At 38.4% G+C, this 27,793-nt stretch overlaps 2 protein-coding genes, 1 long non-coding RNA gene and 1 pseudogene across 6 annotated transcripts; 2 read left to right on the top strand and 2 right to left on the bottom strand.

Annotated features, from left to right (window-relative positions):
- Nucleotides 1–57: 57 nt before the first annotated feature.
- On the bottom strand, nucleotides 58–10,137 carry LOC147567607 (AP-1 complex subunit mu-2-like; annotated as a pseudogene). The gene is made up of 7 exons (XR_015230803.1): nucleotides 9,881–10,137; nucleotides 6,864–6,971; nucleotides 1,872–1,968; nucleotides 1,673–1,781; nucleotides 1,504–1,634; nucleotides 1,017–1,139; nucleotides 58–528 (listed from the first exon to the last, which is right to left on the bottom strand). The product of XR_015230803.1 is annotated as an AP-1 complex subunit mu-2-like (transcript).
- On the top strand, nucleotides 4,149–6,395 carry LOC147567608 (uncharacterized). The gene is made up of 3 exons (XR_015237822.1): nucleotides 4,149–5,031; nucleotides 5,110–5,717; nucleotides 6,082–6,395. It is a non-coding gene; the product is annotated as an uncharacterized LOC147567608 (long non-coding RNA).
- Nucleotides 10,138–11,016: 879 nt separating the features above from the next.
- LOC147567606 (putative F-box protein At1g67623) lies at nucleotides 11,017–12,253 on the top strand. Of its 3 annotated transcripts, XM_086654193.1 has the most exons (4): nucleotides 11,017–11,229; nucleotides 11,398–11,560; nucleotides 11,680–12,118; nucleotides 12,170–12,253. In XM_086654193.1, exons 1-3 carry the CDS (start codon nucleotides 11,141–11,143, stop codon nucleotides 12,115–12,117), a joined length of 690 nt encoding a protein of 229 aa, XP_086510319.1. In that variant the 5' UTR covers nucleotides 11,017–11,140; the 3' UTR covers nucleotide 12,118; nucleotides 12,170–12,253. The 3 variants fall into 3 exon arrangements, with proteins under 3 accessions (XP_086510319.1, XP_086510321.1, XP_086510320.1); XM_086654195.1 differs by having other exon boundaries at nucleotides 11,042–11,229; nucleotides 11,680–12,253; XM_086654194.1 differs by having other exon boundaries at nucleotides 11,124–11,239; nucleotides 11,680–12,253.
- Nucleotides 12,254–12,512: 259 nt separating this feature from the next.
- Nucleotides 12,513–17,401, bottom strand: LOC147567605 (AP-1 complex subunit mu-2). The gene is made up of 11 exons (XM_086654192.1): nucleotides 17,003–17,401; nucleotides 16,487–16,633; nucleotides 16,319–16,381; nucleotides 16,045–16,221; nucleotides 15,856–15,959; nucleotides 14,590–14,697; nucleotides 14,338–14,434; nucleotides 14,147–14,244; nucleotides 13,902–14,043; nucleotides 13,399–13,521; nucleotides 12,513–12,905 (listed from the first exon to the last, which is right to left on the bottom strand). The coding sequence occupies exons 1-11, from the start codon at nucleotides 17,129–17,131 to the stop codon at nucleotides 12,807–12,809; spliced, it is 1,287 nt and encodes a 428-aa protein (XP_086510318.1). The 5' UTR covers nucleotides 17,132–17,401; the 3' UTR covers nucleotides 12,513–12,806.
- Nucleotides 17,402–27,793: the final 10,392 nt, after the last annotated feature.

Raw genomic sequence — 27,793 nt, 5'->3', positions numbered from 1 at the left:
CTGAATGGAGAGTAAATATATGACTAGGCTTAGGTTAATATTATCTTGAAATAGGTCTGGAAAGAGTCACATTTAGACAACTTAGACATGAGTCAGATTCAGATACTTGAACACACACACACACACACTGATACAGACATACAGTCATAGTAGGAATCTAAGAACATCAGCTGCCACTAAAATTCGTAATAAAACAATCTTTCTTGGCCAAAATTCATAAGCGTGCCCTTACAAACCACTGTTACACAAAAACAAACACAACAAGGAACCGAAGTATCGCCAGAGAAGAAGCTTTTTACTGCACATACTGGAGCCTTGGACAGTCAGGAAAGTAACAGTTCACTTTCTATCATAAACTGCTTACATTTCCAGCAGATTCAAGTTCTCGGTCGATTACGATATCACACGTATGGTTGAAGTAGTGAGAACAGAGAATGGGACTTAAGTAAGTTCTCCAGCCATAGTTATGTACCTAACCCATGGTAGGGCTTGGTATCCACTCTTTTCGATTACCTTCAGGTAACGGACCTAAAAGATTAACACATAAATACGCACAGATAAGTATTACTATTGTAATGGTGGGTGACATATATACATATAAGAAAATGTCACTTTGCCCGGCCAAAATCCCGGCCGAATCCCGTGGCCGGGTAAGATTTAGTTAAAAAAACTCACTAAATCTGACCAGGCCACGTACCCCAGCCAGATTCGGCCCGGTGGAGTATCGGCACCGATATATATACACAAACGTTGAAACACACACTTCAAACTCATTAACCCTGGCCCTGCTTTTCCCCTCCGCAACTTTGTTGGATGCATTTGGTCTCAACTTAGCAACCGCGTAATCTACTTAAACGAAATACTTAGAACGGAATATATCAATGATTTCTCTATAGTAATATACTCAAATGCTAAACCAACTGAACAGAAATAAGGGTACTACTATGAAGAAGAAGTGACGTAAATCATATATTTAAGAAGACTAGTTAGTACAATGAAAGAAGGATAACCATTACCTGTATACCGGAGACGGTAAAATATGGTATCTCGAACTTGACACGTATAGGAGGTTTTCTCTCGGGAGCCGACTCTTCAGCAGTTATGCTAGGAAAACTGGATTCTGCTCTCAACATGTATTCCTAAAAGAGTTCCATTTCCACAAACAACAAATGAAATTTTAACTTTTATGCCATAAATACGGACCATAAATCTCGACATCTGAATCAACTAGAGTTAGACTTCGAAATGTTCATTTTCTATCTGACTCGTGCGTCTCATTCCTCTGAATGACCGACTCAGGAAGATTTCGAGTCCATGAGTAGGAATAAATTGAGCTGGATTAAGAGCTCATGGATTCTAGTGTGCCGCGGACTAAATTGAGTTAAACTCAAATTATCCAGATTCAGTCACTCAGACAAGTGAGACTTAGGCGAGTCTGATTTAGACTGAAAAAACACCACTTAGTCCAGGGTCTTCTAGGATAATGGTTACAATCTGATTTACCTTGCCACCAGGGAAGGATTTTATCTTCCAGCGAAGTGCATCGTTCTCGGGTGCATATGCAGCAGATCCCATGGAAGTACGTATATGAGGATTGGTAGCATCAGCTGGTATAGGTACTTCAATTTCAACACGTCAGTAGAAGCCAAGTAAATAGCCAACTATGACATAACCTAAATATACCTTCGCTCCTTGAACTGAGTTCTAGCTTTTATCATGATTTCAATACGACTTCTGGAATGCTTTTCAATTTGAGCTTCCACCCATATCAAAGGTTTCACCTGAAATTACAGACAAACGAGTATCAGTTAACGCAATCAAAAGAAAAAAAAAATGGCATTAGCCGAAAAAAATGTTTGAATTTGATGTACCTGAGTACTAAGTCTGTATGTCATCAGATCCAAAGATCCATCAGGCGGTATGAAAGATATAGTCCTGTCATTTTCAAACCTAGACAAGCGTACACACCTAATCCACAAAAAAAGAATCACGTGTTAGAATGCAAAAACTGGAACATGATTTTCTGTAGAAGTATTGGTCAAGGTGCCCTAATCAGGGCAATCTGATTTCATTATATAGATAAAGTATACAAAGTGAAAGGACAAAAAGACCCTTAGGAAAGTATACAAAAGACCAAAAAATACACTTATACTCTTATACACTTATATCCCCCCTCAAGCTGAACGCCGGTGACAAAGTGAGAGCTTGTTCTTTAGCATTAGAAATCTTGTGGTGGACAGACCCTTCGTAAACAAGTCAGCAACATTGTCTTCTCCACTGATATAATGTACCTTTAATCTTCCATTGGTAACTTGTTCTCGGACAAAGTGAAAATCAATCGCAGCATGCTTTGTCCGAGAATGAAGGACCGGATTAACAGCAAGATATGTTGCGCTGATGTTATCACAGAAGATAACCGGAGGTGCCTCTAGAGGAAATCCAAGTTCGAAGAAAAGATTCTTTAGCCAGGTGACATCAGCTGTAGTATGGGCTACGGCCCGGAACTCGGCCTCTGTGGAGGACCGAGACACAGTTGGCTGAGTTTTAGACGTCCAACTAATAACATTGGGACCCATCATTACACATAAGCCTGACGTGGATCTCCTATCATCAGGAGACCCTGCCCAGTCAGCATCGGAGTAAGCCCGAAGTTGTATTGACGACGATCGGCGAAATGTAAGACCATCGGAAATGGTACCTTTCAGATAACGAAGAATCCTTTTTGCCGCCATTAGATGAACATTAGTTGGAGCTTTCATGAATTTCGAAACTTGATTGACGGAGTATGTGATATCCGGTCGAGTAAGATTCAGATATTGAAGGGCTCCGACGAGACTTCTGTAAGTTGTAGGATCAGGGATCGGGGTACCATCATTGGAAGATAATTTAGAACCTGATATCGCCGGTGTTGATGTTGGTTTGGAATCACGAAGACCAAAACGACAAAGAAGATCATGAATGTACTTCTTCTGAGTGATAACCATCGAATCCGAGGAACGATGAACCTCCATGCCTAAAAAATATGTCAACTTTCCCAAATCAGTGAGCTTAAAACGTTGATGAAGATGAGAGATAATACTATCGACCTCCATACCCGAGAACCCTGTTATCAAAATATCATCAACATATAACAGAATGACTATAAACGATTTAGAATTCCTCCTATAATACATTGATGGGTCAGAAATCGACTGTCGAAACCCTAAATTGAGTAAAGAAGATGTGAATTTGGAGTGCCATGCCCTAGGGGCTTGTTTCAGACCATAAATTGCCTTCTTCAATCGACAAACATAAGATGGATGATCTGGATTATGAAATCCCTGTGGTTGTGTCATAAACACCTCTTCTGTCAAATCCCCATTTAGAAACGCATTCTTTACATCTAGTTGTCTCACAGGCCAGTCATTGTTGACAGCTAGAGTAAGAACACTTCGTATAGTTGCTGGTCGAACCACTGGACTGAACGTCTCACTATAATCAAGTCCTTGTTGTTGATGAAAACCACGAGCTACCAATCTCGCTTTAAACCTCTCAATGGTACCATCTGATCTTTGTTTCACTCTGTAAATCCATTTATTATCAATAATGTTCATGTGAGGTTGAAGAGGAACTAACTCCCAAGTATTATTTTGATGAAGTGCAGACATCTCATCCTCCATGGCTCGTTTCCAGTGAGAATATTTTGAAGCTTCGTGATAAGAAGATGGTTCAGTAAAATTAGGGTTTTCGAATTGGGAAAGAAGAGACGGAGGTAAGCTGTGTGAAGAGGTGAACAAAATTTTTGGCTTACGTGTTCCATCACGACTCCTAGTGACCATTGGATGTCGTGATGGAGCTGCCATCTGGGACGTGGGGACCGGGTTAGTGGGTAAAATAGGAACAGAAGTAGTGGGTGACGTAGACTCAACCTGATTCATGGGAGTGGGATTATCTGTCATAACGGCGTTAGGAATCCGTTGAGATGTGACAGGCCGAGAGACAGATGTTGGTGGAGAACGAGCATGAGGTACAGCTGTAGAGAGAGAGCGTAGAAACGCCACAGCTGGTGAAGGTTGGACCACAGATGTAGTTGTTTGTCGTTGAGACTGGACAGGTGGTGGAATATCCACATTTGGTGAAACAGAGGGAACCAAGGTACCTCTTCGTTCAGAAGAGGGAAGAGGACGAACAGTCCAAGAGAGAGAAGTTGCAGGAGTTGTTAATGGAGGATGAGAACCCACGGAAGAAGAAGAAGAGTTAGTTCGAAAGGGGAAAATTTCCTCATCAAACAGTACATTACGAGAGATATAGACTCGAGAAGAATTTTCTTCAAGACATCGATATCCTTTGTGATCCGAACTGTAACCTAGAAAGATACAGGGTTTAGTTTTAGGTTGAAGCTTAGAGGTGTTATAGGGAACTAGAAGGGGATAACACCTACAACCGAAAGTTCGTAAGTCAGAGTAATTAGGGTTTCAAAGATAAAGTTTTTGAAAGGGTGAAGAACCATTTAGGATAGGGGTTGGTAGACGATTTATCGTGTAAATGGCAGCATTAAAAGCTTCTGGCCAGAGAGTGGTGGGAGCAGAGGATTGAGAGAGAAGAGTCAGAGATGTTTCAACGAGATGTCGGATTTTCCTCTCAGCCACACCGTTCTGTTGTGGTGTGTGAGGACATGAACGACGATGAATAATGCCTGAATCGATGAAAAATTGGGAAAGTTGATGATTAACAAATTCACCTCCTCCATCCGATTGAAAAATCTTAATCTTATTTTGAAATTGATTTTCAACCAAATTTTTAAAATCTTTCATAATTTTTGTAACTTCTGATTTTTGATGTAGGAAATATATCCATGTGAATCGAGTAAAATCATCGATCAACAAGAGGACATATCTGAATCCAGAGGAAGAAACTGCCGGTGATGGACCCCATAAGTCAGCATGGATCAAATCTAAAGGAAAATTTGAATGATGAATAACAGAAGAAAAGGGTAAAGAATGATGCTTAGCCGAAACACAATTTTCACATAAATTGTTGTTGATTACAGAGGTAGTTACTGGTAATTGAAATTTAGACATAATAAATTTAAAATTGCGAATATGTGGATGAGCAAGTCTCTTGTGCCAGATTTCAGGGCTGGTACGAGATCCTTTTGACGCCACTTTGGTAAAGAAAGCTGAAGACGAAACAGAAGCAGAGGCAGGAAGAAGGCGAAAAAGGCCATCAGAGATCGTTCCGGCGAGTAGGGTCTTCCCTGTGGGAATTTCCTTAACAAAGAAACCAGAGCGATGGAACAGAATGAAACAGTTAATATCTCGAAGAAGCTGAGAGATGGATATGAGATTCTTTTTAAAATCAGGAACATGAAGAACATTTGTGAGTAAGAATTGATGAGAAGGTAGAAGAACATTACCAGTACCAGCTACAGAGGAGGTCTGACCATTTCCCACCATGACTTGTTCAGGAGCAGATGTCTCAGCACGAGAAATAACAGAAGCTGAATCAGAGGCAATGTGATTGCTAGCTCCTGAATCCATGTACCAATGTGGATCAGTGTGAAAATTATCAAGACCAAGGGTAGCAAATGATTGTGCTAATTCAGATGATCGAGTGATTTGAAAACATTGACGTGCTGTGTGACCAGGTCGGCCACAATATTGACAAATAACTCTGTCTGGTGGTGGTCCAAGAACAGAGGAGTAAGGTCGAGGAGAAGAACCCCTTCCACCATTTCGGTAAGACCCTCTCCCTCCACCTCTATTGTAAGACCTTCCTCTGTGAGGTCGATATTGAGTGAAAGAGGGACGTGAGGGAGAAGGAGATTGAGTGAGAAGAACAGTGGGTGAAGGAGTTGGAGTTTGAAGTAACTCAATACGAAACTCTTGGGTTAACAGGAGAGAGTAAAGTTCATCATAGGTAGGAGGAATGAGTCGAGTGGTAATCGAGGTTACAAAGGACTCAAACTCAGGTCCTAGACCAGAGAGCACAATAAGAACAAGTTCTTGGTCTGAAACAGAGTGACCAACAGAGGCTAAAGAGTCAGATAAGTTTTTGATTCGAAGAAGATAATCACTTATACTTTGTGAACCCTTTTTGCAGGTTTGAAGTTGAAGCTTAAGATTCATCAACCTAGCTGAGTTGAGTGAAGAGAAATTCCTTTCAAGAGCTTCCCAAACTGCTTGAGAAGTTGTCAATCCAAGAACCTGAGCTAAAACTGGCTCAGTGAGAGTGGCATTGATCCAAGAAAGTAGCATTTGATCAATGCGATGCCAGTAGCAGAAATCAGGATTAGGAGTTGAAGTGGAAGAAGAAGGATTGGGAAGAAACTCAAGAGGAGCAGGACAAGCTCCTGTAACATATTTGTATAAGTCTTGACTGTGCAAGATTGGTAGCATTTGACTACGCCAAAGAAGGTAATTAGTTCGATCAAGTTTGATTGAAATAAGATTGGAAATGTTAGTTAGGGAGGGAAAAGAGAAGGAAGTGGGTGGGTTTTCAGTAGAGAAAGCAGTGGGAGGAGAAGAAATTTGTTGAGTGGAATCCGCCATTGATGAAAGTATGAAGAAGAAGAAGAAGAAGAAGAAGCACTGAAAACAAGGGAGGGGAGAATATTTTAGACGGCTCTTGATACCATGTAGAAGTATTGGTCAAGGTGCCCTAATCAGGGCAATCTGATTTCATTATATAGATAAAGTATACAAAGTGAAAGGACAAAAAGACCCTTAGGAAAGTATACAAAAGACCAAAAAATACACTTATACTCTTATACACTTATATTTTCCACTCATATCTTGATACACATGTTTATGCACCCCCCAAGTATTTAAAAACACATTCTTGAAAAAAGTTTATGTAAATAGAGGAAATAATTAGATACATACTGGTGAAACTTAATATCATCAAGATCAATGGCTTTTCCCTTTGTGGATCGACCCTGAGCCTCCAATAATACTCTATCATTTAGGCCGAGCTTACACTCTGGCATACCACTGAAAAAGAAGCGCATCAAGTTATACTCTTCCAGTCCTTGCCAAATTTTCAAAATTTAACAGATTTATGTTAAATTGTTAATTGAATTGCTTTTTGACTAAGCAAAGAATTTATAATGTTAAATAAAAACTTAGGTTAAGAAATATGTCGAACAAAGTTTTGGTTCATCAATGAGGTCAGAAAAGGAATCACGATTCCAAGTCTAGGAGGGCTAGCTTAAAATTATTAAAATTAAACTTTTACCTTCAACCTATATTGGATTCTCAAACTATAATCAAAAGGAAACCTTTCAGTGTTCCTATCATGCTCAATGTTAATCTTAACTCACAATCTGAAAATGGAGGAATCTATTCAAGTAATTAAAGAGAGTATATTACTATTGCTATTAATTCCGTTTTCATGCACACGGCATTTTGGGTGTTCATCACCCAGTGTATCGACTAAGCTAGCTTAGGCTAGTCTTCAGATAGGCCCGCCCGCTCAAAGATAAAAAGGAAATGTCAATTTTGAACTTGCTATCTCAACGTTAGGATGTAACGACTACCTGTTAGTAAAGAGAGCTGAAATTTTAACTGATAGACAAAAAAACGGATTTTATATGATACAACTATACTTCAAAAGTATTTATTTGATTGGTTCAAAGGTAGCTCAGATGGTTTAGACGTTTAGTGACGCCTGACACAAACTATACTGGACAAGTTTCAGTGCTTGACTCCCCTCTAACTCTCGAAGATAATCTTTTTTTGCTACAAAACTATTTGGGTTAATTCCGTTTTGGCCCCCGATTTGTGACCAACTCGCCGTTTTGGCCCCTATAAGTGTCCGGCAGTTCGTTTTGGCCCCAATTTCCTGTTTGGCCCCAACATATTTTTGTAAGCTTCTTCATTCTACCCTTATGGCAATTTCGTAAATTAAATGTGTTTTCTTTCACTTTGTCCACCTCACCAATCAATTTCCACGTCACATTTGTCCACATAAGATCGCCGGAAAATGTCACGGCGACATCATTTCCGGCAACCACCATTTTTTTTTTTTTTGAAACTTCTTCTCCAATCATCTCCTCCACCTCCATTCCCTCTCTTCCACCTCCATTCTCTCTCTCTCTCTCCTTCCTCTTCTCTCTCCCTCCCCCTCTTCTGTCTCTCTAAAATTGTTAGGTTTCCGGGCGACATTTAAAATTGAAATTGAACTAACCTCTAAGAATCTAGTTTCCTGTTCAAGGCGTTTCAAATCTGCAATAAGACAATGTTTTCCTCGAGTTTCAGGAGTGATTATCGATGAAGGAAGCTGGAAGTCAATCGATTAAGTAGTTTGTGTTTCCATAGCCATTTCCAATCCGAAAATTCCTCAATTCGATTAAACCTTTCAAACAGTAAGTAAATAAAACCTAAAAAAACAGTAGAGATAGAAACCGATCACAACTATATAGAACAAGAACAGGAAGATAACGCCATTAAACAACTCATAAATAAAAACCCAGTCTTTTCATCGAATCAATTCGAATAAGAAGAAGAAGATCTTCAGCAACTAGAGAGAAGAAAAGCAGAGAAGGAAATATGGGGTTTTTTTTAGAGAGAGAAAGTGATCAATGGGAAAAAGGGGGGATTGGATTGGATTGGATTGGGGAATGAAAAGGGCATTTTCTTTTGGAATTATAGGTATAAAAAGGAGTTGGTGTTCTGTTATCTCTTGAACGAAGCTGTCTTTTTCTCCATTCATACAGATCCCATTGTTGACATATCAACCATTAATGGCAGACATAATTTCAACAATGGGAATTTCAAATCTTCAAATAACACCAAGACTTAATATTTATCTATCTAAGATTTTTCATCTATAATGTTTAGCTCAACTACTACCCATGCTTAATCACTCCATATCCATTATGAAATTCCAAACATACTAAAAAATCCTGATTACTTCAACTCTAGAAGAAACAAAACAAATCAGAATTTCATATCCAAGTAAAAGACAATACAAGTGATTACATAAATAAGATCAACAAGTAAAAAAACTCTATTTGTTATGAGAAGAAAACCTAGAATTGAATTGAACTTGAACTCTACATGGTGAATGTTGATGTTTCTGCCGTCCAGTAAATTTGTGATGTTTCCATCGGAAAAATTCGTCATCAGCGTAGAAGGAGCTTGAGACATTAGAGGAGACGACGAAATAAACCCTAATTTTGTTTCCGTTTGAGGATTTAACTGTAATAAGTAAGTTTTCGAGAGAGAGAGAGAGAGAGAAAGAGAGGATTTCTTTCTCTTTGTGTTTTCTGGAATAAACTGAGACGGTGGTATTTTTAGAGAACGAAGTTGTCTTTGTCAAATCTTCATTGAAAAGGATTTGAAATTCCCATTGTTGAACGAAGCTGTCTTTGTCAAATTAATGTCTTTTTCGACATTCTTTGGGTTTTCCCCAGATCCAGAAACCCAACATTTTTAGAGAGAGAAGAGGAAGGAGAGAGAGAGAAGACGAAGGAGAAAGAGACATGGAAGAGAGAGAATGGAGGTGGAGGAGATGATTGGAGAAGAAGAAGGTCCAAAAAAAAAAAAATAGTGGTCGCCGGAAATGATGTCGCCGGTGACATTTTCCGACCACATTTTCCGGCGATCTTATGTGGACAAATGTGATGTGGAAATTGCTTGGTGAGGTGGACAAAGAGAAAGAAACACATTTAATTTACGAAATTGCCATAAGGGTAGAATGGAGAAGCTTACAAAAATATGTTGGGGCCAAACAGGAAATTGGGGCCAAAACGAACTGCCGGACACTTATACTCTTATAGGGGCCAAAACGGCGAGTTGGTCACAAATCGGGGGCCAAAACGGAATTAACCCAAACTATTTAAAAGAGCGTAAAATAAAAAGGAATCACAAAGTCACTTGTAGAGATTCTAATTCAGCACCTCAACGTCAAGAGCGATGTCCGAACCACTGAGCTAATGGTGTATAACTTAAGTTCCAGCGCATGCCGGTCTTCACATAGGCCGGCCTCCGATTGACGTAATTTGTAGAAAAATAAAATACCTAATAGCATCCAAGTAAAAGAGAATCACGCCAAACAGACCAAGGGTAGAGGCTAATAACGAAACAAATAATGAGCTGTTTAAGACTTTAAGCCTCAATACATGAACTATTAATCTAAAATCTGAATCATAATCCACATTCGATTCCCCATTTCCTCAACCCACCTAATACATAAACTATTACTCCAACAATAATTGAACACACACTTAAATGCATAGAGGTATATAAAATAAGCATACTACACAAATTATCGGAAGCCTGCTTCATAACCCTGAAAGTATTTCAACCACGTCCAAAAAACCTAAAAAACAAAATAAGTGGTGATGTAAGTTGTAATAGTTGCTACTTCAATGGGAAGAAGAAAAAAAAAAGCAATTGATTTAAGAAACCGTTGAAGTAGTAATAATAATATACCTAGGTAACCCTTTCCAATTCCAGAGACATCAACAACAAGATCACCTTCCTTGAAGATTTCATCAACAACATCATATCCATGAAACTCCTGAAGATATCTCATAGGAGGAATAACCCCAATTTTGTTCAAATACCTGATCCCTGGTTTTGTGACTTCCTTATCCCTATTTGTTCAAATACCCAATTTTGTATAAATACTCCAACACCTGCTCTCATGCTCATTATGATGATACGGGTGATTTGCTGGAAGAAGTGGTGGTGATGGGATGAGGGGAGAAAGGAGAAGAAAATTATAATTTGTTTTTTTTATAACGGTGGTCGCAGGCCGGTGACCGTCAACCTCCGGCAGCCTTTTTTTTTTGTGAAGAGGATGGTCGATATTATTCGAAGTAATTATTTAGTGTAATTAGAAATTATTTTCTGTTAGTAATAATTAGAGAGTACGTAATTAGAAACCAACCTCCAGTTGAATTATATTGGAATGATATTTCTATTTCAAGAGGAATAAGAGTTTCTAAATTTTAACTCATAGCTTCCTACAAGGAATGGGATAGGCCTAATCTCTTGTTCTATAAATTAACATTCTTTGGTGGTTTAAACTGTATCTGATTAATTAATTTATCACAACCACCACTTCTCTAATATCAACTGGGGGTTTCTATCATAACCATCTATCAACACCTCCACCACCACCACCACCTACTGCCACCACCATTACCCTAGTCATGAATTTCATACCACATGACGTAGGGTGTGAAATTTTAGGAAGGGTAGCATCTTCTTCTATCGTTGATCTCTTAAACGCTAATCAAACGTATGTATCGGTAATCCATGCATTCATGTTGAATTTTTTTTTTTAATTTGTATCTTTATTTATTTTTTTATTTAATTAACTTCGTAAAACACACAAATTTTTATTTATTTGTTTAATGTTATTTTCTGGTTTTGATTATAATCTAATATGAATGGGGTTTAAATGCAGTTGCAAGTTTTTTCACGAAATTGGAGAAGATAGATTGATATTTAAACAAGTTTCCATGGATGAGTTGCCTGTTGTTCAGTGGCGTACATTGCCTAACCTTTCTTCTTTCTTAACACGATGTGAAGAAGCTAACAATCCCGAAGCTTTGTACAGACGAGGAATGGTAAGTCTTCCGCTTTTTATATTTGAGGTTCTAGTCTTATTACTTCCAAAAAAAATGTCTATACGACTATTAGGAAAATAATAGCCACAACTATTTTACCATTAAATTTTGGATTTCAGGTAGAATTTTTCAATCATAAAGAGATCAACACGGGTTGTGGATTACTGCAAAAAGCTGCCGATCTTGAACATTCAGCAGCAACTTATGTTCTTGGAATTATACTTTTTAATTCTCACGATGAACAATCCATTAGTAAAGGGAGAGAATTGCTGAAAAGAGTAGGCACAAAGAGAAGTAAGAAAAGATCAAGAGACGAAGAAATCGAAGAATGTAGAAAGAAAACTAAGAAGGTCGCTAATCAAATATGGATCAACAACTTCTTGACTCGACCCGAAAAGAGAATTTGTAACAATCTGAAATGTGAAAGTCAAGCTCCTCGAAAAAGAAATTGTAATTGGTCGCCTGATAATTCAAGAGATGATGAAGATGTTCTTTATTGTGAAACTTGCAAGTGTAATCTCGAACTTAGTCGGTTTTGTAATATGTTAGGTTTCTAGTGTGTTTCCTGTTTAATTCACTGAAATGTTTTGCAATATGTTTGGTTTTTAGTGTGTTTTCTGTTTAATTCTCTACTGAAGGTGTTCACCACAGCTTATCTTTTAGTTTTGCATTTAGACTCGAAAAATGAGTCGAGCCAGAGTTGAAGCTATTTTTTCATATCCCAGTCGCTCAATCTGACAGATGAGAACGTCCGAATCAAAGCTATTTTCTCAAGTTATGACTGAATGGAGAGTAAATATATGACTAGGCTTAGGTTAATATTATCTTCAAATAGGTCTGGATAGAGTCACATTTAGACAACTTAGACATGAATCAGATTCAGATACTTGAACACACACACACACACACACACACACAGATACAGTCATAGTAGGAATCTAAGAACATCAGCTGCCATTAAAATTCGTAATAAAAGATCTTCTCCATCCTCAAAATATTCATAAACAATTTTCTTGGGCAAAATTCATAAGCGTGCCCTTACAAACCACTGTTACACAAAAACAAACACAACAAAGAACCGAAGTATCGCCAAAGAAGAAGCTTTTTACTGCACATACTGGAGCCTCGGACAGTCAGGAACAGTTCACTTTCTATCATAAACTGCTTACATTTCAAGCAGATTCAAGTTCTTGGTCGGTTACGATATTACCCATATGGTTGAAGTAGTGAGAACAGAGAATGGGACTTAAGTAAGTCTCAGTTCATATTCTCCAGCCATAGTTATGTATCTAACCCATGGTAGGGCTTGGTATCCACTCTTTTCGATTACCTTCAGGTAACGGACCTAAAAGATTAACACATAAATACGCACAGATTAGTATTACTATTGTAATGGTGGGTCATATATATACATGTAGGAAGATGTAACTTTGCCCGGCCAAAATCCCGGCCGAATCCCGTGGCCGGGTAAGATTTAGTGAAAAAAACTCACTAAATCTGACCTGACCACGTACCCCGGCCAGATTCGGCCTGGTGGAGTATCGGCACCGATATATATATACAAACATTGAAACACACACTTCAAACTCATTAACCCTGGCCCCGCTTTTCCCCTCCGCAACCTTGTTGGATGCAGTTGGTTTCAACTTAGCAACCGCTATGCATAATCTACTTAAACGAAATACTTAGAACTGAATATATATCAATGATTTCTCTATAGTAATAAACTCAAATGCTAAACCAACTGAACAGAAATAACGGTAACTACTATGAAGAAGTGACGTAAATCATATATTTAAGAAGGCTAGTTAGTATAATGAAAGAAGGATAACCATTACCTGTATCCCGGAGACGGTAAAATATGGTATCTCGAACTTGACACGTATAGGAGCTTTTCTCTCCGGAGCCGACTCTTCAGCAGTTATGCTGGGAAAACTGAATTCTGCTCTCAACATGTATTCCTAAAAGAGTTCCATTTCCACAAACAACAAATGAAATTGTAACTTTTATGCCATAAATACGGACCATAAATTTCGACATCTGAATCAACTTGAGTTAGACTTCAAAATGTTCGTTTTCTATCTGACTCGTGCGTCTCATTCCTCTGAGTGGCCGACTCAGGAAGATTTCGAGTCCATGAGTAGGAATAAATTGAGCTGGATTAAGAGCTCATGGATTGAAATAACTCGAATGACTAGTGTGCCGCGGACTAAATTGAGTTAAACTCAAATTATCCAGATTCAGTCACTCAGACAAGTGAGACTTAGGCGAGTCTGATTCAGACTGAAAAAACACCACTTAGTCCAGGGTCCTCTAGGATCATGGTTAGAATCTGATTTACCTTGCCACCAGGGAAGGATTTTATCTTCCAGCGAAGTGCATCGTTCTCGGGTGCATATGCAGCAGATCCCATGGAAGTACGTATATTAGGATTGGTAGCATCAGCTGGTATAGGTACTTCAATTTCAACATTTGTTGCAGTGCTGAAGAGTCATAGCCACTAGTAAGTAAAACCAGGAAACTCTGATAATTAACACGTCAGTAGAAGGCAAGTAAATAACCAACTATGACATAACCTAAATATACCTTCGCTCCTTGAACTGAGTTCTAGCTTTTACCATGATTTCAATACGACTTCTGGAATGCTTTTCAATTTGAGCTTCCACCCATATCAAAGGTTTCACCTGAAATTACAGACAAACGAGTATCAGTTAACGCAATCAAAAGAAAAGAAAAAAAGCAGCATTAGCCGAAAAAAATGTTTGAATTTGCTGTACCTGGGTACTAAGTCTGTATGTCATCAGATCAAAAGATCCATCAGGCGGTATGAAAGATATAGTCCTGTCATTTTCAAACCTAGACAAGCGTACACACCTAATCCACAAAAAAGAATCAGGTTTTAGAATGCAAAAACTGGAACATGATTTTCCACTCATATCTTGATACACATGTTTATGCACCCCTCAAGTATTTAAAAATACATTCTTGAAAAAAGTTCATATAAATAGAGGAAATAATTAGATACATACTGGTGAAACTTAATATCATCAAGATCAATGGCCTTTCCCTTTGTGGATCGACCCTGAGCCTCCAATAGTACTCTATCATTTAGGCCGAGCTTACACTCTGGCATACCACTGAAAAAAAAGCGCATCAAGTTATACTCTTCCAGTCCTTGCCAAATTTTCAACATTTAACAGATGTATGTTAATTGAATTGCTTTTTGACTAGGTAAAGAATTTATAATGTTAAAAACTTAGATTAAGGAATATGGAACAAAGTTTTGGTTTATCAATGAGGTCAGAAACGGAATCACGATTCCAAGTCTAGGAGGGCTAGCTTAAAATTATCAAAAGGAAACATTTTAGTGTTCTTATCATGCTCAATGTTAATCTTAACTCATAATCTCAAAATGGAGGAATCTATTCCAGTAATTAAAGAGAGTATATTACTATTGCTATTAATTGCGTTTTCATGCGCACAGCATTTTGGGTGTTAATCACCCAGTGTATCGACTAAGCTAGCTTGGGCTCTTCAGATAGGCCCACCCGCTCAAAGATAAAAAGGAAATGTCAATTTTGGACTTGCTATCTCAACGTTAGGAGGTAACGACTACCTGTTAGCAAAGAGAGCTGAAATTTTAACTGATAGACAAAAAAAAACGGATTTTGCATGATACAACTACACTTCAAAAGTATTTATTTGATTGCTTCAAAGGTAGCTCAGATGGTTTAGACGTTTATTGACGCCTATCACAAACTATACAGGACAAATTTCAGTGCTCGACTCCCCTCCAACTCTCGAAGATAATCTTTTTTTTTTGCTACAAAACTATTTAAAAGAGCGTAAAATGAAAAAGAATCACAAAGTCACTTGTAGAGTTTCTAATTCAGCACCTCAACGTCAAGAGCATAAACAAACTAAGTTCTAGCTCATGCCGGTCTTTACGTAGGCTGGCCTCCGAGTGAGGTAAATTTGTAGAAAATAAAATACCTAATAGCATCCAATTAAAAGAGAATCACACCAAACAATCCATGGGTAGGGGCTAATAATGAAATAAGTCATGAACTGTTTAAGACTTTAAGCCTCCGGACATGAACTATTAATCTAAAATCTTAATCATAATCCACATCTGATTCCCCATTTCCTCCACCCACCTTATACATAAACTATTACTCTAACAATAATTGAACACACACTTAAATGCATAGAGGTATATAAAATAAGCATACTACACAAATTATCGGAAGCCTGCTTCATAACCCTGAAAATATGAAAAAGTAGAAAAAATGCACCTCAAATATGTTCTCATCTTCAACGCCCCAACAACATCAGAACGTATTATTTGCCCGTTGCTGTTGACAAGTATATTGACGCTTTCAACGACGTCCAAAAATACCTACAAAACAAAATGCGAGTCTTCAAATGGTTTTCTATCCAGTGCGGCGAAAAGCCAAAAAAAAAAGTCAAGTGAAAATTCCTACTTCATTCTTCTTATATCTTGTGCCTTCACTCCTCCAAGAAACTGCATTAGTCACAGCCATAGGAGGCCTTTGAGTGACTTCCATTCTGTAAGCATCAGTCTTGATAAACTCGCTTAGAATCTTTGCTTCAGTATACTGAGGGTAACCGAAGTCCATCATTTCGTCAAGCAACTCATACTGCCAAAAATTAGTTTACATCAGTAAAACTTAGTCTCATGCATTACTATCCTTTTCATCCATAACATTTGAAGAGAATGTTGAGAAATTCGCATACCACAACCACAAAGTTATCTCTCAACGACTCCTCTTCCAATTCTTCAAAATAATGTTTGAATACCTGCCACGTAAACAATAATAAAAGCACCTCAAACCCTAGACACTGCAAATCATTTATTTCATTTTCATGAGAGACGAATATATTAGAAATGCGAAAAGATCTTACGTCAACAACACGGTGTAGAAAGAGGAGAAGACTGGCAGCGTTACAGTTCTGCCTTGATGCAATCATTAAGTAGACATTGTTGTGTTGTATAAACATATAAGTGATACCATTATCATACACGACCGGATTTTGAGACTCTGCATCACCCTTTAAACAAAAAAATAGAAAAAAGGAATAAATTAAGTTATGCCATTCATTCTACAGAGTTGAAAAAAAACTGATGAAGCTAAACTAGTAAAACCCCACGGATTACTAAATAAACCTAATTGGACAAAAGGGTATCATTTGAACTGAAGGAACTAATACAAGATTATACTATTTTTACTAATAATTCAAATCAATATCAATTCAAATCAGTAATAAGAAGAAACAACTCCGCAATCTAAAGATTCAATCTTCAAACTTTCATATACTAAATGAAATCAAGATTTAGCCTTAAAAATTAAAACCCATCTAAACTGAAACCCTAATTTAATCATTAAGAGATAATAATAAATCAAATAGCATAAAAATTACATCTTTCTCGATTAGCTTTGAGAAGAACTTTTCAGCTTGTACAGCAGATACATCGCCTCGGAAATCACGCCATACAAGAACTCGACCTTTGATGTCGAGAAGAAAAAGCGCCGAGGCGGCGCCTGCCATTTGATTAAGGAAGGTTGCAAAAAGTTGAAGATCGAGATCAGATCAGAATTGCAGAAGCCAATCTGATCATTTTCAGAGTGACTATTAAGAAATGGATAATCTTGAGATTATAGATCAACTATTTTATGAAAATGGATCAATTTTCAATTTCGCCCAATCCTCTCTCTCTCTCTCTCTCTCTACTCTCTCGATTGATCGGATTTTGTTTAGACAACACTCGGAAGGAGTTTCAGAGAACACTCGTAGTTTGTTTACTAACATATGTATGATGCGTACTACGCACCCCGTCTTCTATTTGTAATGGGCTAAGTTGAGTAAGCCCAATAACAACCAGTTGACTATGTGAAGCTCTATAGGCACATTCAAAATAAAAAGCCCACCACGAAGTTGGATTTTTTATGAAGTGGTTGATAATGTTGACATAAACTCCATAATCCTAGAGGTCTCAGGTTCAATTTGGAGAGGAGGTTGAATCCATGGTTATTGAATTTGAGCTATTAAAGGTAAAAATAATGTAATAAGTTTGTCGGGCTTTAGGACTCTTTCATGTTGTTGGGCTTTTAGGCCTCTTTTATTATTAGTTTAACTTAGGCGGTTATCGTGCTTATCTCATTTTCATGATGTATCAATGTCTTGTAATAACTAACATAGATCGCAGTCGATTTCTGAAAAGAAAAAGTATGTCCACGCGGGACTAGGTCCCATATAGGGGTGTCAACAGGTCGTTTACCGTTAGGGTATCTAACCACCCAAAACTGGAACCTACAAATTGTGGTGGTTTTGGTTCTTGATAGTTCCAGAACTTTTAAATTTCCTAGGTCTCATCCGATATTGGTTATGCAAATTTCTTAGGTACCCATCCCTAGGACTATTTTTTTTTTTTCTTGAAAGATCCCTAGGAGGACTAGGTTTGAGACAATGAGATCGGAGTTGGTAAATTTTGTAAGCACTTTCTGTAACACCCCAAATCCAGATTTCCACGTCGGTCGCCATGAAAACCTAAACTTAAAGCATTTCTTCGCAGAACAGTAAACATATACGATATACTCATCAAGGAGACAAATAGTATCGAACTTGAAGCTCAAAAAGTAACAATAAATCAACTACTGAAACTTTACCAAGTTTCTCAAAACTCATAGGATGTCTCTAAATCATCGACACAAATGTCGGACAAGATAAAACATAAATAACACCAAGTGTTTAGGAGATACAACTCCAAATAACTACCTAAAGAAAGAAAGAAAAACCACTAAAGAAACTCCTCCAAGGCTAACTATGACTCAAGCAGGTGGCACTTCCCGATTTCCTTATCCTGAAAAATAAAAGGTTGGGTCAGACCCCAACAAGTAGATTTCGAAACCTCTAAAGCCTCAATAGACAGTTTCAAGAGCTACCAAAACAAATAGACAACCACTTATCATGAGAAGATGTCCAAGTATAGTATCCGAGTTGTGACCATTAAAAATAAAATGTACCACATGTGTAACAAACAACAAAAAGCGACATGACGAGTTGGTGTCCACCTTATGTAAGAGTGTGGCCCACAAGGTCATCTATTGTGTTAGCGCCGACCCCATACGCTCCATACCTATATCACATCCGGTAGAGAGGGTCGAACCAACCACAATACTCTTACAACCCTTCACCAACTCCATCACGTCACACATACATAATATCACACCATTTGTAATAAACAACCAAAAGCAATATGACAAGTTGGTATCCACGTTGTATGAGAGTGTGGTCCACAAGGTCATCCATTGTGTTAGCGCCGACCCCATACGCTCCATACCAATATCACATCCGGTAGAGAGGGTCGAACCAACCACAAAACTCTCACAACTCTCCACCAACTCCATCACATCACACACATATAATAGCATCACACCACAACATACATAAATCAAAATCATATTCGATAGCATATTACGACATACGAGTTCCATATTTGTAATTTTGCAAGTAATGAATCAATGATGATAATAGCCTAAAATTCTCATATCATGTTGAGTTCTAGGGCATGTTCATGTATCTATATAAAGAGTGTTGTCCAATAGTGAGAGACATATAATTATAAGAGCTATATACTAAAATCATGGCAAATAGAGAGGTTTAGCCCTAAATATCATTGTAATACACGAATCTAGCATGGAAATGTAAATGAAGGTTGTATGGTTCATCAAGTATGTCATTATAGCAAATATCCTCAAAATCTAACACATAGATGAGATTCAAAGTGACCAAAAATGAGTTTGTACAAATATAGATCTACTACTTCTAGCATATATATTTATGTCAAGAACCCTAATCTATGTTCAAGTAATACTAAAATCTAGGGTTTGTGGTGTTATCTAATTTGTCTAGGTTTTCTATAAAAATGGCTATTCAAGCCCTAGAGGAGTAGAAATCTACCTTAGATCCAAAGCAAACCAAGCCCCAAGTGAAGAACAACAAGGAAAAGAATCACGAAGCTCCAAACTCCAAGCCCTTCTTCTTCTAAACTTTCTCTCACTAGAAAGCCACTATCCCCTCACCCATCTCTAACTCACGGTTGTAGGGTTCAAAAGAATGAAGCATGGAAATTGTTGGCAGTAGGTTATTAAAGAGGCATTAGGTAGTGGTGCTAAAGGCACCTCAAAATTTGTTTAGAGGCACTGGAACTCTATCTGACACAATAGACACTGGAACTCCATGCAACCTGACAATCTCCTTAATGTAAAATTGTGTCAGTCGATCTCCATTATCTGTCGTCTTCACTGGTAAGAAGTGAGCCGACTTAGTCAGCCTATCAACTATCACCCAAATGGCATCAAAGCCTCGACTCGAACGCGGTAAACCTGTGATGAAGTCCATCGATATGTTCTCCCATTTCCACTCTGGAATAGCAACGGTTCTAAAAGTCCCAATGGATGTCGATTTTCTGCTTTCACCATCTGACACACCTCACACTTCCTCACATGTTCAGCAACATCTTTCTTCATTCCGGACCTCCAATATTGCCTCTTCAAGTCTTTATACATCTTGTTACCACCAGGATGAACAATGTACTTACTCCGATGTGCCTCGTCTAATATATCCCGTCTCAAGATTGGATCTGCCGGTACAATTAACCTCCCTTGGCATCTCAATCCTCCGTCCTGTCCTGTACTGAACTCAGTTTCAGTTTCTTGCATTAACGAAACCTGTTTCTGGCACCACTCATCGTTAACTTGTGCATCCACAATACGGTTCAGTAAGGATGGTCTAACAACCATACTACCCAGAACTAACGAGTCAACTCCTGACCCAACCATATCAATGTCATATGTTGCCACATCCTCCAACATCTTCCACTGATTCATCATCAATACGGCTATGATACCCCTTGGTTGTCGACTTAATGCATCAGCTACTACATTAGCCTTACACGGGTGGTATTGTAGCGAGAAGTCATAGTCTTTCATCAACCCTAACCATCGGCGTTGGCGCATGTTCAACTCCTTTTGCGAGAATAGATACTTGAGGCTCTTATGGTCGGTAAAGAGATCAAACTTTTCTCCGTACAAATAATGTCTCCAAATCTTCAAAGCAAACACTATAGCTGCCAACTCTAAGTCATGAGTTGGATAATTCCGCTCATGCGGTCTCAACTGCCTCGAAGCATAGGCAACCACCTTATCACTCTGCATAAGAACACAACCCAAACCCTGAATTGAAGCATCAGTGTAAATCACTAACCGAACACCACCCTCAGGAATGGTCAAAACTGGTGCAGTAGTCAATCTCGTCTTTAGTTCTTGAAATGCCAAGTCACACTCTGTAGACCATCGAAACGGAACTTCCTTCATAGTTAGGTTTGTCAAAGGATCTGCAATACTCGAGAACCCCTTGATAAACCGCCTGTAATATCCAGCCAATCCCAGAAAACTACGAACCTCCGTCGCAGATGTTGGTACCTTCCAATTAAGCACTGCCTCGACCTTAGAAGGGTCGACTGATACTCCAATGCTAGAAATAACATGACCCAAGAACTTTACTTCTTCTTGCCAAAATTCACACTTCTCGAACTTAGCATACAACTGATGTTCCATCAATCTCTCTAGTACTTGTCGCAAGTGATTCTCATGATCTTCCTTAGTTCTAGAGTAGATAAGGATATCATCAATAAATACGATGACAAACTTATCTAAGAAATCTCGAAATACCCGATTCATCAAATCCATGAAAACTGCTGGAGCATTAGTCAAACCGAAAGGCATAACCAAAAACTCATAGGAACCATAACGTGTCACAAATGCAGTCTTAGGAATGTCTTCTTCTCTAACCCGTAACTGATGATACCCTGATCTCAAGTCAATCTTCGAAAACCACTTGGATCCTCTCAGTTGATCGAATAAGTCATCAATCCTCGGTAAAGGGTACTTATTCCTCACAGTAACCTTATTCAACTCCCTATAATCAATACACAACCTCATCGACCCGTCTTTCTTTTTAACAAAAAGAACAGGCGCACCCCACGGGGAGCTACTCTGGCGTATGAAACCCAAGTCAAGTAACTGTTGAATCTGGTCCTTGAGCTCACGTAGTTCAACTGGAGCCATTCGGTAATGAGTTTTAGCTATCGGTGCAGTATCCGGTTCCAACTCTATGCAAAAGTCAACCTCTCTGCGTGGTGGCAACCCTGGTATATCGCCGAACACCCCATGGTACTCACATACCACATCAATCATCTCTAGCGTCTTACCCATCACCGGATGCTCTATCAGTTCCACGTTACCCAAGTGCATCTCCCTCATCTGTCTCGTAAGTCCAGACACAACCAGCACCTCTTCACTCGGAAGAGAAAATGTGACCGTCTTGGCAAAACAGTCCACAAGTGCATGATATGAAGCAAGCCAATCCATGCCTAGGATGACATCATAGTAAACTAACTGAAGTACAAAGAGGTCTGAAGCAAACTCTCGTTCACCTAACTTAATAACGCACCCCCGACAAATGTGGTCTATCACTATAGACCCACCCCATGGTGACGACACAATAAAAGGGCTCACACATCGATCTAACACAATAGGCAAAGTGCGTACAAAAGAAGTAGAAATAAATGTACCCATGGCACCAGGATCAAATAATACTCTTCCCAGATTACTATGAATAAGAAATGTACCTTCAACCACCTCAGCAGGTGCTCCAACATCCCTAGGAACTACGGCATTCAGCTGCAGCTGCTGACCCCGTCCCTGCAACCTCCCTTGTTGATTATGATCATGTTGTCGCCCTTGATTACCAATTCGAGTCTCATTCTTCCTAGGACAATCAATTGCTCTATGACCCTGCCCATGACAAGTGTAACAAATTCCCTGGAAAGCTCTCTGTCTTCCCCAGTTGCCATTCAGTGGTTCTGGTTGTCCACCAGTTGCTACCACTGCTCTATCATCCCGATCTGTACGAGGCCTCTTGCCATCACGCTGTCCATGATAGCGGTCACTTCGATTCTTACCACCGTTCTTGTTGTTATTACCACTCCATTTCTGGTTATGTCCCATCTCTTCCTTGCCACTCCTCTGCTTCCTCATCTCTTGAATGTAGTCATCTTGTGCCTTAGCACATGTCACCACTTTCTGATAAGTGTCAAAACTAGGTTGCCCAATGATTTGTCTCGCAATGTTAGGTAACAACCCACTTTGTAACACCCCAAATCCAGATTTCCGTGTCGGCCGCCATGAAAACCTAAACTTAAAGCATTTCTTCACAGAACAGTAAACATATACGATATACTCATCAAGGAGACAAATAGTATCGAACATGAAGCTCAAAAAGTAACAATAAATCAACTAATGAAACTTTACCAAGTTTCTCAAAACTCATAGGATGTCTCTAAATCATCGACACAAATGTCGGACAAGATAAAACATAAATAACACCAAGTGTTTAGGAGATACAACTCCAAATAACTACCTAAAGAAAGAAAGAAAAACCACTAAAGAAACTCCTCCAAGGCTAACTATGACTCAAGCAGGTGGCACTTCCCGATTTCCTTATCCTGAAAAATAAAAGGTTGGGTCAGACCCCAACAAGTAGATTTCGAAACCTCTAAAGCCTCAATAGACAGTTTCAAGAGCTACCAAAACAAATAGACAACCACTTATCATGAGAAGATGTCCAAGTATAGTATCCGAGTTGTGACCATTAAAAATAAAATGTACCACATGTGTAACAAACAACAAAAAGCGACATGACGAGTTGGTGTCCACCTTATGTAAGAGTGTGGCCCACAAGGTCATCCATTGTGTTAGCGCCGACCCCATACGCTCCATACCTATATCACATCCGGTAGAGAGGGTTGAACCAACCACAATACTCTTACAACCCTTCACCAACTCCATCACGTCACACATACATAATATCACACCATTTGTAATAAACAACCAAAAGCAATATGACAAGTTGGTATCCACGTTGTATGAGAGTGTGGTCCACAAGGTCATCCATTGTGTTAGCGCCGACCCCATACGCTCCATACCAATATCACATCCGGTAGAGAGGGTCGAACCAACCACAAAACTCTCACAACTCTCCACCAACTCCATCACATCACACACATATAATAGCATCACACCACAACATACATAAATCAAAATCATATTCGATAGCATATTACGACATACGAGTTCCATATTTGTAATTTTGCAAGTAATGAATCAATGATGATAATAGCCTAAAATTCTCATATCATGTTGAGTTCTAGGGCATGTTCATGTATCTATATAAAGAGTGTTGTCCAATAGTGAGAGACATATAATTATAAGAGCTATATACTAAAATCATGGCAAATAGAGAGGTTTAGCCCTAAATATCATTGTAATACACGAATCTAGCATGGAAATGTAAATGAAGGTTGTATGGTTCATCAAGTATGTCATTATAGCAAATATCCTCAAAATCTAACACATAGATGAGATTCAAAGTGACCAAAAATGAGTTTGTACAAATATAGATCTACTACTTCTAGCATATATATTTATGTCAAGAACCCTAATCTATGTTCAAGTAATACTAAAATCTAGGGTTTGTGGTGTTATCTAATTTGTCTAGGTTTTCTATAAAAATGGCTATTCAAGCCCTAGAGGAGTAGAAATCTACCTTAGATCCAAAGCAAACCAAGACCCAAGTGAAGAACAACAAGGAAAAGAATCACGAAGCTCCAAACTCCAAGCCCTTCTTCTTCTAAACTTTCTCTCACTAGAAAGCCACTATCCCCTCACCCATCTCTAACTCACGGTTGTAGGGTTCAAAAAAATGAAGCATGGAAATTGTTGGCAGTAGGTTATTAAAGAGGCATTAAGTAGTGGTGCTAAAGGCACCTCAAAATTTGTTTAGGGGCACTACACTTTCAATCTTTTCAAAGCCTCTAAACACGCTTTTCCAAATGTGAGGGCACCTATAGAGGTTCACCTCGACTATCTCCAGGAGGACTAGGTCTAAGATCCCAGATTGGTAAATTCTATAAACACCTTCATTTTTTGCTCAAGTAACATACGCTTGGTTGTCAATAACGGATCTCAATTTTCGAGTCATTTGTTAATAGTTTCGCGACCCTTTGTTGAACTAATTGCCACAACTCAGATTTGGGTTGTGGGTACTTCCAGAAGTTACTATAACATAACTGCTTCAACTTCATCTTGTTTATATCTTAATGTAAGATTTCTCAATGAGACTTCTATTTTATTCAATCTTAATTGTCTTAGGTATTTAAGAGTGACTAACTAATTCTGTTATTCCACACAGGTGTTGTTGGTGTGTGCTTATAGACACATATGAACCAGTAGAGTCAACCATGGGCCTGACTGTAGAGTGCTTTGACCATTGACTGAAATGTTGACTGGTTGACCTTCTTAATACAATTAGTTGAAACCCTAATTGATTAATCATTTCCCTCTTTTCTTCTTTTACTTCTTCTCTGCCGAGAAACCCTAGGCGAGTGTTCCTAACACTTAATATTGACGTAGTGCACTCAGCTTTCCACATTCTATGATAAAGAGTACAATTTTTCTAAGTAAGATTATATTCCCAATTTATGCATTCCACATAAACAATAATAAATAACAACGTTATCGAAAAAAAAATTGCAATGTGTATTAAGCCGATTGTTGTGTATCCGTACTTTATAATATTACGAGATCTTATGTTTCGAGTCTTAATTTATATGTACTGCAAAGATAGTTTTAGTTTAATGTCATTAGGGGAGGAGGAATCCTTAAAATTGTAAAGCTCTGGAATGAACTTTTTGTACAAATTTAACCTTTCGGGGTTTGAAGAGACTGTACGTTCCCGCCGCTCGGAATATAAACTTTAGCCCTTACCAAAAGATGTCACTCCTCTACTTAAATTCTTCCATATATTCTCTCCTTAACTTTCTCTATTCTTTCTCTCTACTCTCATAATAAAAAAATAAGATTTTTGAATTCACTGATCTCAAAGTCTAAACCTTTTAATATATTTCAATCAAAAGTGCATGTAATCTTGTTTACTTTAATCAAATACTGTGTATCTGTACAATAAAAAAAATGTGTCTATTTAATATAGCTACCATCATTTCAATTGTTGTTATCTTACAAAACGGCTGCCTCTATATGAAGAGAAAAATGAAATTTTGTTGAGTATTGTTTGTCCCAAAATTTGGGATTGTATTCAATAAGTACTCAATCTTTTCTTAGATCTTGTGAGTTGCCCTTGAGAGAGATCCTTCTTCAGTGGGGCTAGAGTATCTTCTCTCATGGTAAATTTGAGAGGGAGATTGGGAGGGAAGAAGGCCCCTTTAAGATGTATGAGACCGCCTATAAAACTTCGCATTCAATAATTATATCACATGCTTACATGTTGTAGTTGATTGATTATTTAACTTCACAATTTTTATAGGTCGCGGCTTTGGGGAATAAAGAAAATTCTCCAGGGAATAAATTCTCGAGGGAATCCAGATTTTTTTGAAAGTTCTTCGGGGAATAAATATTTATGGGGAATCCAAAATACATTTTTTTGAAAGTTCTCCTCCATCTCATCTGTTCTCTCTGCCACTTCATCTTCTCGCCACCTCATCATCTTCTCCGGCGAAGGTCGCCGGCCGGCGACCTTCAAACATAAAAAAGAAATTTTAATTAAATTTTTTTTTCTCTCTCTCTCTCCAATTTTTTTTCCTCTCCTCTCTCTCTCTCCAGATCAAAAGCCAAGTCCATGTATTTGTAGAGAGAGAGGAGAGAGGAATGTTCTCCTCTTTGGTTGTGCTTCTCCCACTTCCACCTCCGGATCCGCCATTATTTACCATTCTCTCTGTTCCTGTGAGTCTTACCAAGAGAATTGTGGGTCTTACCCACGTTTAATACAAGCCATAATAATCAGACTCCATAATTAAGCACAAGAGAACACATTGGAAGAGATAGATTATTAGAAAAATGAGATTTTATTGGCAAAACAAGCTCAAGTTGGAATTGCACTAACATAAAACTCTTGCCATTTCCTTATGGGTTGGCAACCAAGATCAAAACCCATTTACCAAAAGAATTTCTTCACTATGAATTTTCTCTTCTGAAATAGTAGTACAATCAAGAGAAATTGAATGAGAAAGAGGCTTATAACCTTCATCTCGCATTTGTTTCGTTAATCTTCGGATTTCTGTGCATATATTTTCAATCTGTGGATGCAACTGATCTCCAACTACAAATACATGGACTTGGCTTTTGATCTCAATCCAACCACACCCTGGTTCTTTGTTTACTCCTCGAAGCTTCATCATCCTCCTTACATGGGATGCAACAGATCTACTCTCTCTCTCCCTGGTTCTTTTGATCTACTCTCTCTCTTTAGATCTGTTCTAGAGAGAGAGGAAAGGAAAGAAAAAAATTTGGAGAGAGAAAGGAGAGAGAAAAAAAAATTAATTTAAATTTTTTTTTTATGTTTGAAGGTCGCCGGCCGGAAAATTAGCCGGCCAGCGACCTTCGCCGGAAAAGATGATGAGATGGCGTGAAGATGAGGTGGTAGAGAGAGGTGATGAGATGGAGGAGAACTCCCAAAAATTAGAAGTCCCTTAGCAATAAAAAAAAACATAAAAGTCAATCTTATTTGACTAGTTTTAAGAAAAGTCTTTATTCCCCGGAGAATTTTCTTTATTCCCCAAAGCCGCGGCCTTTTTATAGGCTGCCCTTTTGGAGAAGTTAAAAAAATTTCTTAGTACAAAATCCAGAAAGGAAATTGTAGATTTTTTCATATTTTTCGGGGTACAAAATTTAAAAAGAAAATTGTGATTTTGTCAAAATTCCAAGAGAACACAACTTCTTCTTCCTCATCTCTGACCACCACATCCGACCACCAGTACCACCGTTTCTCTAGGTTCGTTCTCTCTTCTCACTTACACACTCTGTTAAATCTTTATATATATATATATAAACTACAACTTTCTCATTCTCGTTCTCTCTCTCTCTCTCTCTCAATCCTCATTATTCCGCTAAAAGAAATGGTTCTTTTCGGCGAATCTACCTTCATCCTTGCGGAGCATACTATTGGTCAGCTTTGACCAAGTCAAGGAGTCAACAAGCCGACCAAAATACACATAGGGCAACCCTTGTTAAAGTCATCAAGGAAGTGGATCCAACGGAAACTTCTCGCCTGATCTCTCACATAGGAGGTCAACAT

This window comes from Eschscholzia californica, unplaced genomic scaffold (assembly GCF_041429995.1).
Source record: "Eschscholzia californica isolate CP2 unplaced genomic scaffold, dmEscCali1.0.p SCAF_1, whole genome shotgun sequence".
Lineage (NCBI taxonomy): Eukaryota > Viridiplantae > Streptophyta > Magnoliopsida > Ranunculales > Papaveraceae > Eschscholzia > Eschscholzia californica.
Note: the sequence above shows the minus strand (reverse complement) of the source record. Positions and strands in the feature narration are given on the sequence as shown.